The 19,744-nt window shown below is 46.4% G+C and overlaps 1 protein-coding gene across 1 annotated transcript in view; it reads left to right on the top strand.

Moving 5' to 3' along the window:
• Positions 1–464: 464 nt before the first annotated feature.
• pvrl2l (PVR cell adhesion molecule related 2 like) overlaps positions 465–19,744 on the top strand; it is a 352,833-nt gene continuing 333,553 nt past the window's right edge. Inside the window, exon 1 of the mRNA XM_080442924.1 lies at positions 465–912. Coding sequence (XP_080299050.1) covers positions 789–912 — 124 coding nt within the window. The 5' untranslated portion in view covers positions 465–788. The remainder of the gene's footprint in view (positions 913–19,744) is intronic.

Below are 19,744 nucleotides of genomic sequence, written 5' to 3' on the forward strand. Positions count from 1 at the left end.
CTGTGTGAGAATGAATGACCTGCAGTTACAAACTTTTCCTTTGAACTGAAACGAAAGCAAAAGCTACCGCACTGCCTGTTCAATGCCATACTAGTGGAATATTGACATTTTTAAACTAAAGTGCCCAGTTTCTTTTTCTTCATCGCGCTCACCAACAAGTTCCCCGTCCACCACCACGGCAATGGGTGCGTGCGTGACGTTGTGATGACATCACACTCACATTGCGTCCTAGGACCAGAGGCGCGCTACAGTCAGTGAGACTGATAATCATCGGGAACGCGCGGCACGGGATCCGATTGTTACTTTTCTCCTCTCTCTCTCTCTCTGCTCTGCTCCACGGACACGCATACCTGTGCGCGCTGCTGCATGTTGTCCGCCCCGCACACACACACACACACACACACACACAGCACGGGGAGGGGTTCTATCTCTCACTGTTTACTGTCACACTGCGTGGTGTGTCAGTGTCTCTCGTACAGTAGTAGTAGAGGAGGCTACAATAGACGCGAGGAGGAGGAGGAGATCAAATCACGCACTAGTATCGGAATTAAAGGGCATAATTTAAAAAAGCCGCAACTTCGCTCAGACATCTACCCAGCGTGGCTAGCGTTTAGTCGGCTATTTAATTACAACCGCAGAGAAGTTCCCGGGACGGACGATCGAGGTCAAGGAATAATATACAATCCCAGCATCGGGTTTTCCTTCCCCCCCCCCCGGAGCTGCTGGTGGTTCTGCTGGTGTTGCTGTTGGTGTTGGATTGTATTATTTGTCCCACGTTGTTGGTTTGAATGCTGTTCAGAAGAATCATGGCGAGACACTCCGCGCAGCAACATTGTTGCCCCGCCGTCTCATCATCAATGAAAAGCAGTTTGTTGGCGCTGGCAGCCGCGATACTTCTGCTCACTGTTCAAGGTAAGAAAGAGAACCATTCAAACCAAACGGCACATTATTCCCAGATCCAGAGTGAGAGCCGCGTTCTGATGCTCTGTGGTGTGGGCTTCTTCTATAGCCTTGGATCAAGACTTATCATGGATGTATTTTTTATCCATTTTTACATTTTTGCATAGATACGAAAGTAAAAGTCAGACTCGATAAAAAAAATACACACTATGATAGTCTTGATCTAAGGCTATAGGCTTCTTCAAGTTCTTCTTTACCACCCCGGTTCCCCCGCGCTCTCTTGAGTGGTGCAGCTGGGGTCAGAAAACCTGTCACTTACAGCCTGTATTTATACTTCGTCGTAAGACGGAGCGGAGTGGAGTCGCTTGCCGAAAATAGCCGACCTGCAAGCTCACAGCACGTCGCGGTGCGACGCGTTGTGAGCTTGCAGATCGGCTATTTTCGGTGAGTGACAGTCAGCCACGCTCTGTCTGTCCCAGCATGGGAGCATGCCATGGGCTGGCTGTGTTTTGTTTCTTTCTTTACACGGTCATGAAGCCTTTATTACATGGTCATAACATAAGCCATGGTCCAATCGATGTGTGTGTGTGTGTGTGTGTGTGTGTGTGTGTGTGTGTGTGTGTGTGTGTGTGTGTGTGTGTGTGTGTGTGTGTGTGTGTGTGTGTGTGTGTGTGTGTGTGTGTGTGTGTGTGTGTGTGTGTGTGTGACGTGTGTGTGTGTGATCATAATAGACAGACCAGTGCTGGCCTACCTGTTGTCAAAGTTTATTTGCAAACAGTCTTGACTGGACTCTTGTTCTTTATCTGTCCTTACGCCATGTAAAGGTGTGGTCTCTCTCTCTCTCTCTCTCTCTGACTCTCTCTCTCATTGGGTATTTATTGCTGGCAGCAGCTCCAGGGCGGCGGGTCAGGTGTGTGTGTGCTTTGTGAAACACGCGGGCGCCTAATCCGTTCTTAGTGCCGCAGCCTGCCTGAGCCCTGGCTGCCACTAAACGAATGTGACCTGTCATCTTTGTTTACCTGTTTGGGAAAACACGGGAGATATGGGATGGGAGGGGAAATGGGCGTCTCATCGACGTTGCCCCGACCTCGACAAAGCCTCCTAACAATAGCCCTGGAGAAAAGAAAATGGGTCTTTTTCAATCGCATTATAAGCAGCAACAGGGTGTAGCTGATGGTGAAACACAGCCAACTCATGTCATGTCTCCAAGGAAATGATAAAAAAAAGACCTTTAACTGCGGGCCACTCAGCTTGTTAGGTGGACACGCACACGCACACACGACTGAAAAACTGCATGTGTATTTCAACAAGGCAAATTAATAAGGAGCCTGGGGTGTGAATAAAAATGGGTGATCCAAGCCACTGTCAAGGAGCTTGTGTACCTGCATGTCATGTGGGGGGTGGGGGGGGTGGGGAGGGGGTGTAGCCAGCTTCATCCGTCAAGGAATGTCCCTGTAATTGGCAGCAAGGAGGTGGAGAAAGATGGGTCATCACAAGGCCTGCCTGGAGATATTTCTAGTCCTGTACATGACACCCCTGGAGATCTGCTTGCAAAACAGTGAGGACAAGTTATTTTAGGGTTCGACTGAGGGATACAGCATCCACTTTATTTATCCGCAGCGTAATTGGCGACCGTGTACAAATCAAATTGAATAATAGCAGAAGGTTAGGCTATATTTTCATATCCTGTGAGGGAAGGAGGAGATGGTATTAATCATCACGTGTAGCTATTTGCATTGTAATGAAATTCCACAGCCCCATACATAATTAGAATGTAATACAAAAAAAGAAAAGTAGAGAGAGAACCCCAGTACAATAGCAAAAAAGAAAAAAAGAAAAGAAAGTAGTGCTAGTATAGATTACATTGTTCTGAGTCTTGTATTCATTGAACAGCAGAAATTCACTGGGGGCTCCAGTGCTCCACCACATTAGGCCTATATACTTCAAAAGACTTTAGATCGACATTACAGAAAACCCTCTAGATGTATTTTTTCTTTGACAGGGAAGCAGCACAGGACGATGCGGTCGAATAAAAACCCTGTATCTCATGCATTTCCATTTTTGCGTTTTGGGCATTTGCTGGATGCTCTCATCCAGATCGACTTGCAATGAGTTAAACGGGGGGAATTGGTTTCACATGCTTGATTGCTTGTTTAAGAAAAAAAGCACGTTTTTGAAGGAAGCAATTAAAAGGAAACAGGCTTTATATATGCAGGTAGATGAGTGTGCACTTTTTTAGAAATGACACCGCCAGGGGTTGGAGGCTTGGAGCCAGGGTGTGACCGAGTGTCCCCGCGGCAACAAAACCCCTCCTTTTCACATTAGAACTGACGCCCTGCATCCCCACGCCACCGACTAATAAGAAATTGAGGATGTCCGGGGGGTCTGGGTGGCGCAGTGATAAGTTCCTGCCCACCACCATGGAGAATGGGGTGCGATTCCTCCACAGTGTATCCGACTTGTATCCAACGAAGACAGTCGGCCATGGTCGTGGGCGGGGAGCTGGCAGGGAAGGGCATTCTCTGTCGCTGCAATAGCGACTCGTACAGGTTGGTCGGTGTGCTTGGTTTAGCAGGGAGTGGAACTGGACATGTTTCGCCTTCCCTGTGAAACTCCTCAGTGCCAGTGGTGAAAAGAAGAGTCTGGAGTGTGTTGTGGTATATGTGTCTGGTGCACCCTCCAGACACATATACAAGTAAAATCACAAGTCGGTCTCTATAAATGCTTTGCTCAACTAGAGACTGAGGACAATCTCCCAGCTTCTGTTGTTAAAACTGGTGAAGGTGGTCCTTCATATTGTGGCAGTGATGATTGGGTTCCAAAGCAGTACGTGTGGGTTTGTTAGCGGTGAGTTCTCACCGCCATTTTAGCAACGCGGCTTTGCGTTTAGAAGTCCCCAGACGATCGGTATGTGGAGTTCTCAGATCGTCTGGCATCGCAAGACTAGGTTGGCGCCGGTGACAGGGACTATATACATGGGAGGAATTGGCAATGACACAAAATTGGGGAGAACATTTACTACATGAACTCTAGCATCCCTATTCTGGGCATGTCATAATAGGTGAACATTTGGGGGAAAATAGGGAAACATTCTGTGAAAGATTTCCTATACTGCAGCCTTGAAGAAAAAAAAAAAAAGGCCAATCGAATGCTGACCCTTGCCATTCCACGCTCCGACCCAACCCAACACACGCAACCCCCCCCCCCGCCTTCTCCTGTCTCCGTAGGCTCGATCCTGCTCTGAAATGTCAATGATGATGAGTCCCCCTCGCCTCCTCTACTCCTTGGCAGAGACGGAGGGGATGCTGATTAGCTTATCAGTGCGAGAGCAGAAGGCCGATGATGATTATCAGCCCAGAGAATGTCGGCGGCAGACTGATTATCAAGAGCCCTTATTAATGAATCACGTACCATCAGCTGGCCGCATTTCTTCAGATTATTGCTTGTATAAATGGTAAATGGTCTACGCATTACTATAGTGCGTTTATCCAGAGCACTGTACGATGTTCGTTACGTTCAGCCATTCACACACCTTCACACAGACGGTGGAGGCAACCATGCAAGGAACCACCCTCATTGGGAGCAGTTAGGGATTTCTTGCTCGTGGATAGGATTTCAACATGAAGCCATGAAGAGCCAGGGATCGCGCCAGGGGCCTCCCAGTTCCCAAAAGGCCATCCGCTACCTTCCCAAGCCACAGCCGCTCCACCTTGCCCTTGTACCTCCCACGTGGGGATTTCTTTTGGGGGGTGGAGACGGGATAGCAGCTCAGGCATTAAGGTGATATAATGTCCAGGGTAATTTAAAAAGGTCATAGTCTCAATTTCTCCTCTATAGCTGCTAAAAGCTGTGCTTAAGACGGACGCCGAAACCATATCTGCTCGGTCATTCCAAGTTCTGGATCAGTGCGGCAACCAAAATGACAAAAAAGTTATAAGTGGGCACCTTGCTCTAGCTGATATAGCCTTACTTTTGTTCCGCTATACCATAACAATAATGAACTTTTATTTGATGTGAATGTTAACCTTTATTTTGCCTGGGAAAGCAAGCCACTGCTACACGCTACACATACAGTGTTGCCTTTGGGTGTTGCATCTGGACATTGACATTAAAGTGCAATTGCGATCTTCTATTGTTTGCAGAGCAGTTTCTGTCGCACAAGTAGCAGGGATTAATTGCCTTGCTCAAGGGTACCACAGTGGTAGATATTAAGGCAGGGGAGAGCTTTGCTCGTTCACTTAACTCCTACCCAGAGTCTAACAGCTGGTCTGTGTACATTAATTTTCATTTTTTTCTCTTTTGTATTTTTGTATTTCAAACAAAATGAGTAAGAAAAGACTATAACAAATAAAGAAAGATACATACAAATCTGTGGCAAAGTTATAGTGACATAAGTGAATTAATATGATTTTTAATTTATTTTCTGAGCTTTTCTTCCTTTATAGATAGCACAATGGAAGACTGACAGGAAACAGGGAGTGACACTGCGACTCGCTGTCAGGCTGCGTTAGAGCCTATATGTGGTATTCGCCCAAACCACTAGGCCATCGGCGTCCACTAACATGATTCATTTAAAGTGATGATGTGGACTTGCAGGCTGGTCAGCTTGTCCTCTGTACAATTTCTGATTCCCACCCTATCGGTATTCACCTTCAACTGCACTGTGTTGACAGCGCAGCCATCACGCTGATCTACAGCTCTATAAGCTCACACCATACGTCGCGTGGCGATGTTGTAGATCGGCTATTTTCACTAATTCGTCCTACGATGAAGTATATAGTGCTTAAGTGGTAAATGGAACTGCACCCTTAAAACAATAGCCCACACAGTTGTCCCACCTGACAGATATGTTAATGAGCGTTTCTTGGGAGACGAGGGGTTCTGATTATTACTGTGAAACTTGGAATGTCATCGACTGCCTCGAGACTGAGCATCTGCAGCCTCTATAAGGGTGGTTGTTTATTGCTCTTTATCACATACCCAGAGCTATTTGTCCTGGGTAAGGGGAGTGATAAAAGGACAGAGAGGGTGATAACAGTTATCGCCCCTGGGCTAGGGGTGATGTTAACGGTTATCAGCCCAAGGGCTGAGACGGCAGCATAGCTACCATGCACTGAAATGTCACCATTATGTCAGCATGCCAGCATGTTCAGCATCTAAAATGTGACCGCCAGTCCGCCACAATTGGTGCATTCATGAATGCTATTTTCTTGTTTTCCTCGTGACTGAATAACCCTGCAGTATATGGGGTATGACGTGGGTATGTGATAAACAAATGGTCACCCAGGCATAGAGCACCGAAGTCTGACGTAATTTACGCATCATACCTGGGTCACGTCCCCCCCCCCCCCTTCATTTTGAATTCCCATAGACGAGTTTAATATCACATCATATAAGAACTGTGTTCCAAAAATAAACAAATGAGCACGCCGGTTTGACTCATATGGATATGAAGCATCAACTGACGGCGGGAAAACGCCAAATTAATACAATTTTCTCCAGAAACGGACTGTATCAAATATGAGTGACTGACTATCGTAAACGATACAGAGCCACCTCCCTGACAATTGCGCCGGGACGATGTTTATTTTGGACCACAATTCTTATATGAGACTAAGATGACCCAATGTCTCCATAGAGAAATTACTTCCGTGGTCCAGGGGATGAACGAGTGACGTCAGGACTTCGGTACTCTCTTTGTTGGAGTTCTCTGTAGCCAACCTCGCGCAACGACGACGAGTGCCCAGCTATATACCTGAAACGAATTGGAAATTCAGACTCTGTGTCGAGCTGAATAATGAGCTAGAATAATGCAACAGAGGTTCTCTTATGTTGTACCAAGCCAAAGACAGACTTCCACAGGTTAAAATCTTGTCTCTTGCTTCCAGATGCATAATAACCATAAACAGTTTTTGTCCCGTGGGAACAAGAAATGTGCCACTTGTGTGCTTTCCGACCGGCTGCTTAACCACTTAATTTATTATTTTATCATTTTTTGTCTGACATAGTAATGCAAAAATAGCAACAATAGCAACAATAGCTGATCTACAAGCTTGTAGTTCTACAATCGTAGCTATAATAACACGCAAAAAAATAGGGACACCAGGTTGAAAGTTGTTAAAACCTCGTTTAATACATGGTAGATTAGATCTACAAGCTCACAACGTGTAGTACGGATTAAGCCTAAGACACATGGGGCCCTACTATATGTCAGTGAGCTAGAGGTGTGATTACCATCCCCTCGAGAGCAGCCAGCTGATACTTATCGGGGGGATTATTAATGAATGACTCACTCCCCAACACATGTTGCATACATAGTAATGCCAGCTTCGCTATATGCGTTAACTAAGCCCATTTGCTTGTCGTCGTCTGAGCTACGGTACCTCACTAAATGTGTCTTCAGACTCGGAGCCACAGAGGTTATGATGGAGCTCACCTGTGCAAAGTGCAGGGAAGTGCATAAAGGCTGTTGGAGAATACGTTGGTTTTCTTTGAAAACCCATTCAAACCGGGAAAGCATCTGTGTCATTTTAGATTTTAGATATATATATAGCAACACAAGTGTTTCAGAAAACTCTTAGGATTTAGAGCAGTGGTTCTCAAAAATAGCAGATGTACAAGCTCACAGCTTGTACATCTGCTATTTTTGAATTGTTTTTTAAAACTCTTGAAAGTGTTTGAAAAATGTTGAAGTTTTTCTAACACAAATCTTCTCTTCTGGGGGTCCCTGGCACAATGATTTTCAGATGGGCGGGTCCGCGGCCAAATACATATCATTTTGGGGGTCCTTGGCACAAAAAAGTTTGAGAACTACGGATTTAGAAGGCATTTGTAGAATCGGCCTTGGGTCTTAAAGGGTTAACCACAGTTGATTTATGTATTGATCTCAACAGGTGGATGAGTACATGTTGCATCACATTGCGTTATGTGAATGTTAATCTCTGCTATATTTAATTTAATGTGTATTTTTTCTCGAAAGTTTTTTCTTCTTTCATTATGCCTTTGTTTTCGACCTGTTATTGATCACAGTCTGAAATGTTAATGAATTCTCAGAATGCTTTGCGTGCTCGGTGGGGGCATGGACTACTAAGTAGGGGGTCGGGTTGGTTGTGGGCTTGGGTTGCACTTGTGTTGCATAACTCTCCCTGTGTGTTTCTCTATGTTTGCAATAAGTTTGATGCTGGGCTTTTTAATTCCATTAGGAGTGCTGGTGGTTGGAGGTTGGCTTTGTAGGTCACTCCCGGAGATTTGGAGCCAGTTGTCATGGATACCGCTTTTGTGGGCGAGACAATTTCACTCCCCTTTGTTGCACTACCGTGTGTGTGTGTGTGTGTGCGTGCGTGCGTGTGCGTGCGCACATGTTTTGTGTCTCCCTCAAAAGAGGTCGTGGTGCTGGGGGGGAGGAGATTAGACTCTGGGATCGTGGTAACGTGAGTAAATCATTCCCGACTTGAAATAAAATAGATCGTCTGCATTTCCTAAAAGTAGGCCTAATTTAATTCAATTCATTAAATGCACGGTGCCAGCCAAGTACAGACGAGCGCATGTGTGAGTTCTGCACAGTGGTCTCTGTCAGCAGATTTCTTCCCTCCGCTAGTTTACTTTTGAGGAAAGTTGTTCAAAAAGCACATGCTATAGCTCACGTTTCTCGGAAATAAGCCAGGTCCCGTGCCTGAGGCGGTGACATTCTCGTGCAATCCTTTTGCAAACAGGTCGTCTCGGCGCATACAGAAGGATTACGGAGCGTGAGCACACAGCAGAAAGAGAGGGCTGTCAATTACGGCAGAACCGTTTCAAGGGTGTTGCGGTAGAAGTAGGTTTCGCTCTCAGCCCTCCAGATCCACATTCAACATCGAGTCTTAAGCGTAGACTTTATCCGGGCTGAATGGCTTTATATGGCAGAGGGCTCACAAGTGCTCACATACACACATACTTACACACGTGCACATTATTGTCAATAGCCATCTCGACCCCCCCTACACATTATTTTTGCCTGCTTGCAGAGCAGTAACAAAATGTAAGCCCCTTTCACACCTGACCAGGTCTTTGATTCCTCCGATCTTCCATTTGCTTTTTTTCCCCCACTTTGGTTCAACGTCTTCTATTCTCATTTTCTCTCGCCTTTCCATTTCTTTATTCTCTCTCTCTCGGTCTCTCTCTCCCCCTCTCTCTCTCTCTCCCCCTCCCTCCCCTGGCTCAGTGGCTCGACAGAGGCCCGAGTGCCCTCTTTAGCCAGTGAATTTAGGTGGTTTGGGGTGAATTACACTGCCCTCCCCGCTCTCCTCATTCTCAAATGCTCTTCTTCAGGGCACTTCTGAATGAAAGAGTGGGGTGGTTTAGGCAGGCAGACGGGAAGAGAGCGGGATAGATCGGGGGTTTAAAAAGTGTGAACATGTTTAGATAAAATCTCCCCTTCTACCACAGGCTCCAGAAGTGTCCTCCATCCTCACCAATATGTTGGCCATGCATTACTTGACTTCGGTATTGACAATTATGCAGCAGATGTGTCCCAATTTTTAACCACTTTAAACCTGCCGTTCCTATTTGGACATGCCGATGCGATGCGAGAGTGCGGTCTAGCCAACACCAACTTGGGACTCCTGGATCGCTGCCCTCCACACTCTCCTCCTATCTAACATCAGGGTCTTGATGAACACTTACAGTGTTGTTAGCTAAGCTGTCGCGCCACAGTGCTTCTACGCCAAGCCTCATCCTTCTCTCTCTGACTTTTGTCTGTGACCCGTGGTAGGTCCCCGTAGAGGACCACGTTTCTGATGTGGTCCATCCATGTGACACCTAGTGCCATTCATAGCATTCTTGTGTAGACTCCATCCAGGGCCCTTCCCTGTTGTGCTGTGAGGGTTCAATCCAATTTAAGTTTTTCAAATTGATTAGAGCATTTAAAATGTGTTAATTCACTGACAACTGTTATGTTGTATTAAAGGGGATCATTCAAATGATTTTCAATTAAAGGTAGGGTAAGTGATTTACTTTTGTTAAGATAGGTGTTAAATAGCTCTATCTTCTGATAGTACTCATTGCTATAGAGTGTTTGTTCAGTAAAAGGAGCCGCCCAGGTCTCTCCAGCTCTTTATTTAACAGAAAATGCATTTTCAATGCTCTCTCCTGATTGGCTTAATTTTTTTCACCTACCTGAAATATTATATTCTGTTTACTAAAGAGCTGGAGAGACCCCTGTGACCGAACAAGAACCTCTGTAGCAATGATTACTATCAAAATATAGTACTTTAACCTTTTTAACAAAGAAAAAAAAAATACCCAAAATATCACTTACCCTACCTTTAATTTGTGTTAGATAGTAAAAAGTTGAATAATGATATTAATAGAACACATTTAGGGGAATCATCATCAACACACATGAGTGAGAGGGGGGTACAATCGGCATAGCACGGGGCACACAAGAGAAAAGGCTTGGGAACCACTGCTCTAGATCTTCTCGCCAGCGTGCGCCCTTCCTCCAGTCACTGTTTTCTTGCCAGATTTAGTGTGCCGCCGGCGGCTAACGGGAAATGGCTCCCTCGCTCCGCGTTTGAGTGGGAGCTGTAGCCATAGCTTTTGACAGACGATAGTTGACATTTAGCTGCTTCCTCCCACGTGGGCAATTAATAACCGCCACAATGTTGTTTTCCTGTCTGGTGTCATGACAGGGGTCTCCAGCCTCATCAAGTGTCTTGACTAGCCGCTGGGCCTCGGGCTGGCACATTAGTAGGTAGATTATCTGCAGCGACTACATCAAGTGAATTTCAAGTAAATTTCTCTTGTGGGATCAATGGAGGGAGGCCTATATCATTCTAAGTGTAATAGACGTGGTAATGGGGTTTAATAATGCAGCACGGTGCCGTTGTTTGGCAGGACTCAATGAAAACACTTCATAGCGATGTGCACAGAATGAAGGAGGGAGTCAACGGATCATAACATAATAATCTGAAATGATCGGGAACTGAGTAGCCTAAATGATTGAATAAACAAAACTATCTTTTGTGACACCAAACAATACAATCGTAATTAAACACATTATAGACAAAAATGAATGATATTCAATACAAATAGAGACCCAATGGAGCATACTGATAGTTAATGCACCACCACTCACTTAATGCACAAGAACAAAAGGAACCCCCACAAATGAAATGGAATGAACTGAAGGACACCAATTAGTGCACCTGTGCGTGTCCTGACAGAGGGTGATTGGTCTCTGCTCCCCAGTAAGCGACCTCTACTTCTGACAACTGTAGCTACTCCTCTAATTTCACAGCTACCAGTGACACAAAACAAGGGAAACCTATACGAGGCTCGTTTATTTATAGGCTACACACAAAATGCTTGTTTTGCAAGCCTGGCACGTTTACCTGAAAGTGATTGGGACTGGGCGCACATCTAGCAGAACTCCGCAGGGAGCATCACAGTTCAGCTCTGCATTAAGTCCCCCGCCATAAATACCTACCTCTCACCAACCTCTTGAGCAGGCCGCAGAACAAGTTGTTCAGGTCAGCCGCTAGCTGGGCGAGGGATGGAGAGAGAGCGCGTGCGAAAGAGAGAGGGAGAGATGGAGAGGCAGTCGCAGACAATGTGTCACGCATCCGAACATTGCAGCCACCCACCTACTCGTCGGGGGTGAAATGGAGTGGTTTTGTGTGCGGGCCAATAGCTTGGCTTCTCTGAAACCTTTTGTTTCTGCCCCTGGCTGTTCAATATCCCGTGGCTTGACTGAATTTCCAATGTGTTTGTGTTGGTGTGTCACCGCCACCACGCACAAGACAAGTGTGCATGAAAGTTTGCCTGTGCCTAAATGCATTGTCTGCAACTGTGTGCGTTCTGCCTTGCTGCGCGCCGACAAATCGTTTCTCATTAGCATAACGTGAACTAACATCTCTATCCTGTTAATAGGGCTGCTGCACCATTATGGCAAAATAATCCCAGCTTAATATTGTAATCACGAATATTATTCACAATTATTGTAATGATGGTTCTGGTGGAAAAATATGTTTAAGATTTTGTTGCTCAGTGTATTTATTGGTGTCATGCTGTATATTTGTCAAATGGAAGGCTATGTAATGGCCTTTAACTGTTACTCTGTGAGCCTGATGGACGTGGAGATGGGTTGTCCAATGTTCTGGTTATTACCACTTGTGTGCTAGTGAGACGAGTGTGTGTGTGTGTTTGAGTTAATTGCCAAGTTCCATGATTATTCCTGTCTCGTGTCATGACAGGGGTCTCCAGCCTCATCAAGTGTCTTGACTAGCCGCCGATTTGTGTTCATTTCTGATCCTCTTGTACACAATGGTGACATCTCTGTGCAAAGCACAGTCACACAAACTGCCCCAAACCAATATACTACATGCATGCAGACGCAAGCTAAAAATACCTACTCTCTCTCACACAGACTACAAATGAACGTGTCTGCCAGACTTTGTATACATACGTAAACATACCCAGTATAGGCTATACTGTACATGCATGCATTTATGCACCCTGTTTGGTGCATAAATAGATACATACTTTAGCCCTTTCACTAATTCCCCCCGCCCCCCCTACACACACACACACACACACACACACACACACACACACACACACACACACACACACACTCAAGTACGTGCTGATGACTAGCCCCCCGCTTCCTTCCCTTTGGCTAGCACAAACCCTGATTAATTGCTTCTGTATCCCACAGTTGTTCAGCTCTTGATTGAAAAATTCTCTCTGACAGCTGCAGCACAATGCCCCGATGTTACGTCTTCTCATCCTCTCTTCTGCTGCCATCACCCCACTCTCTCCTCTCCGTTGTCAACTACCATCTTCCCTCTCTCTCTCTCTCTGTCTCTCGTTCTCTCTCTCTCGTGCTCTCTCCGTCTCATTTCTGTCTTCCTCTTCCTCTCCTTCACCAGGCCTAGGGGTCATTTCTTCCTTTCGGTCGACCTGGGGGAGTGCATTTTGATTTGTTTTTTAAATGTAAAAAGCGGCAGACATGACCGTTTCCCCAGATGTAAAAGCTTGTTCCTTCCTTATCAGTGTCAGACACAGATATATGCACACAAAGATGGATTTCTAGGCAGCTGACAGTGTGGTGCACGTTCACACACGACTGACAGAATCACAGTGCGTGGGTTTTTTTTTGTGTCTTTTTTTGCTTTTACTTTTACATGCAGTTTCTTTTGTGTGTTGTAAATAGCATATCATTGTCAAATGAAACGGCGCTATCGCCAGGCACTGCTGCGCTGTCTGCTCCAAGTCCCCCCTGGGCTCCTTTCTGCAGGCACGACTCCATTATTTCTCATCCCCTGCTGCTCTTTGATGTGTGGGCTCTGCTTATCAGTCAACCAGAAGGATTTTGGATAGATTTCAAGGGGGGGTGGGGGGGGGGGGGGGGGGTGGAAGAAGAAACCAGCCCTAAGAATGCCAAATTAGACCAACTGAACGCACAAAGCGGATTATTAAAGGCCTCCGTTAGTAGGATGGTGTCCCGTTTGAGGTCCCTGCTGTCCTTGTCCCGTGCCGTGCCTGTGTGTCATCATGCAGACGCTGTGGAAGTCTGTCACTTGTGAGACTCCATGCTGAGGAAATAAGTTGTCAGTGTGACTGCAGTTGTCAATGGCTTCCTCACGAGGCTCACGCAATTTCTCTCTTGAGTGTGTTTTTTTTTCCATAATGCATTATTGCATCATCATGGGAATATAGAACTCTTGAAGTTTTCTTTTAAATATATTGTGTGTATTCTATATAGCGAAGTCAGTTGTTTCTGCACCGGTGTCGCAAGAATTCACTCAATATTTGTAGTTGTATTCATTATTATTATAATACTTCCTGAGAAGAAATTGAACGTTTTTCTGAGTTCTAAGTTGTCCATTTGAATGTACCGTAGGTGTGACTGCAGCGTATAAATGCAAATTCAGATTTGATGATTATGAGGTTTTTTTTATGTTCGACTATTAACATGATGATAATCATAGTCATTTCACAGCATGTTAATGAAAAATTACTAAACGCAGCATTTTTACTGGCAGAAAGTGACTGCATCAGCTCTAACACACTGTGCTATTCTGTGTGTGTTTGTGTGTGTGTGTGTGTGTGTGGGCGTGTGTGGGCGCGCACGTGTACAAAACGTATACTTGCTTCTTTATGTGGCTGTATACATACATGTGTGCCCATGTGCAATCACACAACGTGTGTGTGTGTGTGTGTGTGTGTGTGTGTGTGTGTGTGTGTGTGTGTGTGTGTGTGTGTGTGTGTGTGTGTGTGTGTGTGTGTGTGTGTGTGTGTGTGTGTGTGTGTGTGTGTGTGTGTGTGTGTGTGTGTGTGTGTGTGTGTGTGAGCAATAGAGGAAGTGTGTGGTGATCAGGATGTGAGTGGCTTTGACAGACCGTAAAATATCTGCCAACCACACACACACAGCAAACCATTATTTCTTTGATTGCTCCTGTTAGCTTTATAGATCAATAATCATAAACCCCTGTGAAAAGTTAGGCTTATAGATCAATAATCATAAACCCTTTTGCTGTTGATCACACTCAAATGAAGACACACGTGACACAGGAGATCTCTTTTACTCGCGAGGAGTGCAACGACAATGTACCTCACTTCTCATTGTCCAAGATCACACTGCCGTTACCCCTTTTCGCCAAGCACTTTATTAGAAAAAGGGCGTAGCTACATTTGTCTGCTAGTGGAAAACTACTGGGTCAGTTATACTTAATATATATCTGCACACAGATGCTGTAAACCGGTCCTTTCAGCTCCAAAATCATGCTGAAATCAGTCCTCTCCTCTCCTTCTCAGCCCCTCTCCTTTTCCAAACTACAACTCTTTCTCAACAATAAAGGCTGAAGTGGAGTACTATTTCTTTTTTTTCCTGCCAATGCAAGAGGAAGATATCTGATTTTAAAACCCTCTCTCTTTCTCTGAATTGTACTTCAGTGCTCCTCTCTCCTCTTAACCATGGACATGATGTGGGTTATCAGTAACATGGCAAAACACAGTGGTGGAAGAAGTACTCAGATATTTTACTTAAGTAAAAGTAACAATACCACAATGTAGAAACACACTGTGACAAGTAGAAGGCCTGTGTTCAAAATGTTACTTGAGTAAAAGTACGAAAGTATTGGCATCAAAATATACTTAAAGTACCGAAAGTAAAAGTACAAAAATGTTTGAGAATAGCAAATCTACAAGCGCATAGATGTAGTGGAGTAGAAGTAATGAAAATTGGAAATACTCCAGTAAAGTAAAAGTACCTCACAATTGTACTTAAGTACAGTACTTGAGTAAATGTACTTAGTTACTTTACACCATTGGCAAAACACTAGTTCACGTGACTCATTTGCTTCTATTTATTTACAACTCTGGAAAAAAAACAAAAACAAAGAGAAAACTGCCCATCCCCCCCGCCTCTCACTGCATTGTCATTGGCATTTTTTTTATCAGTTACAGCAAAAGAAAAAGAGGAGAAAATAAAGCAGTGTTTTCTTTCTTTCTTTCTTTTTATTTCCAGAGCGATAATTTGAAAATGGGAAGTGACGCAGGCGCCTCCTGGGTGTCGAACCGCAAAAAACAACCCCGTCTACTTCGTTATGCCCACCCAGCATTTGGCCCCCCACCACCCCTCAAGTGGTCTATTTTCAGTTGTCAGGGGGTTTGGGGTTGGGGTGAGGGGGGGGGGCATGGCATGGGTGGTTAGATAGAAGAAATACGAAGATGTGAGTTCTTAATCCTCGGGGGTGTTGTATGTGAGCTTCTCCTTCTGCGAGGAAGGGGAGAAGGACTGGTTGCGCTGCTGTCTGACGGCTGGCTGTATAAGCTGGACATACTACAGACCAGGGCTTTGATAACACCATGTTGCTGCAGCTCTTTCATGTGTGTCTTGTGCGCCGCACAGTGTAAAATCCGGAAGTGTTAGTTTAACTCCTGCGAGTGTCAAAATGAACCCTTACGGGTAACATTTTGACACTCTCAGAGTGTACCCTTCTCCACCATGATGTGTTTTTTCCTCTTGGCCCCGTGGGGTCCTCGGCCCCACAGTGTCAAGCTCTCTCTCTCTCTCTCTCTCTCTCTCTCTCTCTCTCTCTCTCTCTCTCTCTTTTGCTCTGGCGTTCTCCCTCTCTTTCTCTCTGTCTCTCTGGGCAATGAGCGTACTACTGTCCAAAGCCTGTCAGACTGTGTCTGCAGGAGTTAAAGGGGATTTGATTTGAATGTCAGGCCATTTCTTTTAATGTGTGAAAAAGGCAGCATGCAGAATGGAGGCGTGTTAATGAGCTGTTTTGGCAGAACTGCACATTGCTCATGGGCTTCGAAAGTAGTGGACTGCTCTGGTTGGAGGAGAGGAGAGGAGAGGGGGAAGGATTAGCCCAGAGATACAGTATAAGACTAAAAACATGTCTGTCCTCTTACTAAAGCAGTCCTTAGTCAACATTTCCATTCAAAGCAGAAGTAGGTTTTTATGTAGTTTACTTATGCAATAAATATAATATTATTTATATTATGTAGCCTAATTTAGGCCTACATGATGTATGTAAATTGACCTAAAGTTAGAGCGTTCATCAGAGAGGGCGGACGCGTCTTTGCGAGAGAGCTCATCTGATGCCATGAATGCACTCATCACTTTCACCTCAAGCAGTAACTCATGCCTAATTAACTGAAGTCCTATTAAATGGGAGAGCCCTAACGACCTATTAGCTAACTAATTGACCAAAGAGTTCAGGCCTATACTAACAGCAATCCAACACGCTGGTAGACACAGACACATGCACAATGCATACAGTACATACCTACGCAAATGATGCATAAGGCAAGCCCTCATACAGTATGTATGTATGTATGTATGGTTAAATACAGTATGCATGCTGTTCACGCACGCACGTGCATGTACACACACACACACACACACACACACACACACACACACACACACACACACACACACACACACACACACACGTCCAAACGAATGCAGACTGACATCCGCTCATCTTAACAGGATTACTGGTAACTGTGCTGTGCTGTGTGTGTGTGTGTGTGTGTGTGTGTGTGTGTGTGTGTGTGTGTGTGTGTGTGTGTACTGTGACTCAGGGCCCTGGCTTCTATGTTTTGCCGTCTTTGCACTGAGATCATCTCGGCCTCATTATGAGCCAATGGCTTTAAGATGATCATAAACATGATGTAATTGCACACTACGCTTGAATATGCAAATAGCCGCGATGGGCGGGAAAACCCCCCCCACCCCAACCCTAATTAAGAAGCTATGTGTCTGGGGGTGGTGACAGGACCAGGGCATATTCAACTCAACAGCTAGACAGCCCAGGCAGCCAGTTAAGCCGGATTTATACTTAGTCGCGCGGCGGTGTCGCACACCGCAAAAAAATAGCCGATCTACAAGCTCCGCGATGCGCCGTGCTGCGACGCGTCGCCAGGTTGCAGATCGGCTATATCTCCCGGCGTGCGGCTCAGTAATAGAGCCGGCTTTAAAGGAGAGACGTCCGTAGGGAATGATGTTAGCATGTCCCCAAAAACCTGAAGCAACGCAACCGAGGCTCCTGGCTCTCCATTTAGAAAACCCCCCTCGAATAAGGCTGTCCTCCACTTGACAGGTCTGGGCTGAACTGTCATCCTGTTGCAGCTATTCCAGGAATCCCCCCCCCCCCCCTGCAACCCCCACAACCCCCAACCCCCTCCCCCACTGTTCTTTTCCTTTCTCTCTAACTTTTCTTTTTTGTCTTGCGGTGTCGAGGTTAGTGCACTGTGACAGCCCCCCCTCACACTCCCTGTTGCGTGTCAGTGTGTCGGGAAGACTTTTTTTGGTGGAATGACTCGGAGGCAGGGAAAGGGGGAGGGGGGAGAGGGTGATGGTCAGTGGAACCTGTCAAAAAAGGAAAGCGAGCCGGATGCCGCCCCCCTTCCCTCAACCCCCGACCCCCCCCCCCCCTCCTCCTCCTCCGCCCGTTTCACCCCGTGTTCCCTCCTTATTCGATTTCTGTCCCCTGGCCCCACCCCCCTCCTTCTCTCTTCTGTTTTATTCCCTATCTGTGACCAGTGGTGCATTGAGGAGGGTGGCTGATGGCTGAGGACAATGCACACACACACACACACACACACACACACACACACACACACACACACACACACACACACACACACACACACACACACACACACACACACAGAGATGAGATCCCAGCCATTATCCCACTCTCCACACTCACAGGCTCCACACTGAGAAGCGAGTTGTAACTGTACTCCTTACCACACAGCAGACACCAATTTTCTCCATCACACACCTTCCACTTTTATACACGCACACATGCACACGCACGCACACATGCACACGCACGCACACACGCCAACACCGATACCTGTTCTACCCTCTTCATGTGACACCAATTTGCTCTCTCTCTCTCTCCCTGTCTCGCTCTCTCTCTATCTCTCTCTATCTCCCTGTCTGTGTGTATGTGTGTGTGTGTGTGTGTGTGTGTGTGTGTGTGTGTCTCTCTGCCTGGCAGCAGTAGAACTTGATGGCAGGTCTCCTGACAGCCATCCAGACTCCTGTCTGTCCTTGCAGAAAACACATAAAAGCTGTGTCATTCTCCTCAACTCTAGCCTTTCTTCTCTCCAATGGCAGCAGGAGGTGGGTGGCGGTACTCTCTGTGTGTGTGTGTGTGCGTGCGTGTGAGAGGGAGAACTGCTTAGCATGTGTAGAAGGGCTGTGATGGGGATATTTATGTTTGTATGACTGAGGGGGGGGGGGGGGTTGTGTCAGAGCTTGTTGTCTGTTGTGTGCCAGCATGCATGTGTGTGTGTGTGTGTGAGAGCGACTCAGTGAGCTGCTTCCTAAACCGCTCTTCCCATATCCCCTAATGCTGAGTCTGACACATACAGCCAGCCAAGGTGGCTCTGTGCTGTGTACCATTTTAGCATGTGACAAATCCAGACATCACACACACACACACACACACACACACACACACACACACACACACACACACACACACACACACACACACACACACACACACACACACACACACACACACACACACACACACACACACACACACACACACACACACACAGAGAGATAACAAGTACAAACTCACACAGTCATTCAGGGACATTCAGTCCGTCCGTCCCGTCCCCCCACACACACACACACACACACACACACAGGAAAACATACACACACCCCCTGCCACCGTACGCAGACGTACACACAAACACATGCGCTGACAAGGCTAAACTAAGCAGACCCACTGAGCTATGTGTGTCTGATATGCAGTGTTTGTGTGGAGGTGCAAGACAGAAGACAGTCGATGCTCCTTTATTTTCAGGTCCCCCCCCCGCCCCCACCCGCTGCAGCTGGCTTGTTAGAGGGAGGAGGGAGGGGGAATGGATGGATGACAAGCATGCCTCCTCCTCCTCTGTTGCTCTTTGTTTCAGCAGCAGCGTGAGCAGTGGTGGTGGTGAGCAGGGTAGGGGTAGTTGGAGGATTGGTTTGGCCCGGCTCGCTGACTGGATGACTGACGGGCCACAGCTAGCTGGTGGGTTGTTAGGGGTGACAGGCCGGCCTGGCTGACTGACGGGACTGGTAGCGGAAGAGGACACGGAACACGATGGCCCTGGCTCCCGTGTTGTCATCGGCTGCTGCGGGAATGCACATATGCCAGCCAGGGAAAGGCCATTTTCCATTATTTTGTCACAGCCCTGATTTAATTAGGAGAGTTAATTGTTCTGTCATTGCTGGCGCACTATCACAGCCGCATGCAGGCTGCACAGACATCCAAGCTTTCCCACATATACACATTGTGTGTGCACTGTGCACGCACACACACACACACAC

The sequence above is a fragment of the Gymnoscopelus braueri genome (genome assembly GCF_963280865.1).
Source record: "Gymnoscopelus braueri genome assembly, chromosome: 11".
Lineage (NCBI taxonomy): Eukaryota > Metazoa > Chordata > Actinopteri > Myctophiformes > Myctophidae > Gymnoscopelus > Gymnoscopelus braueri.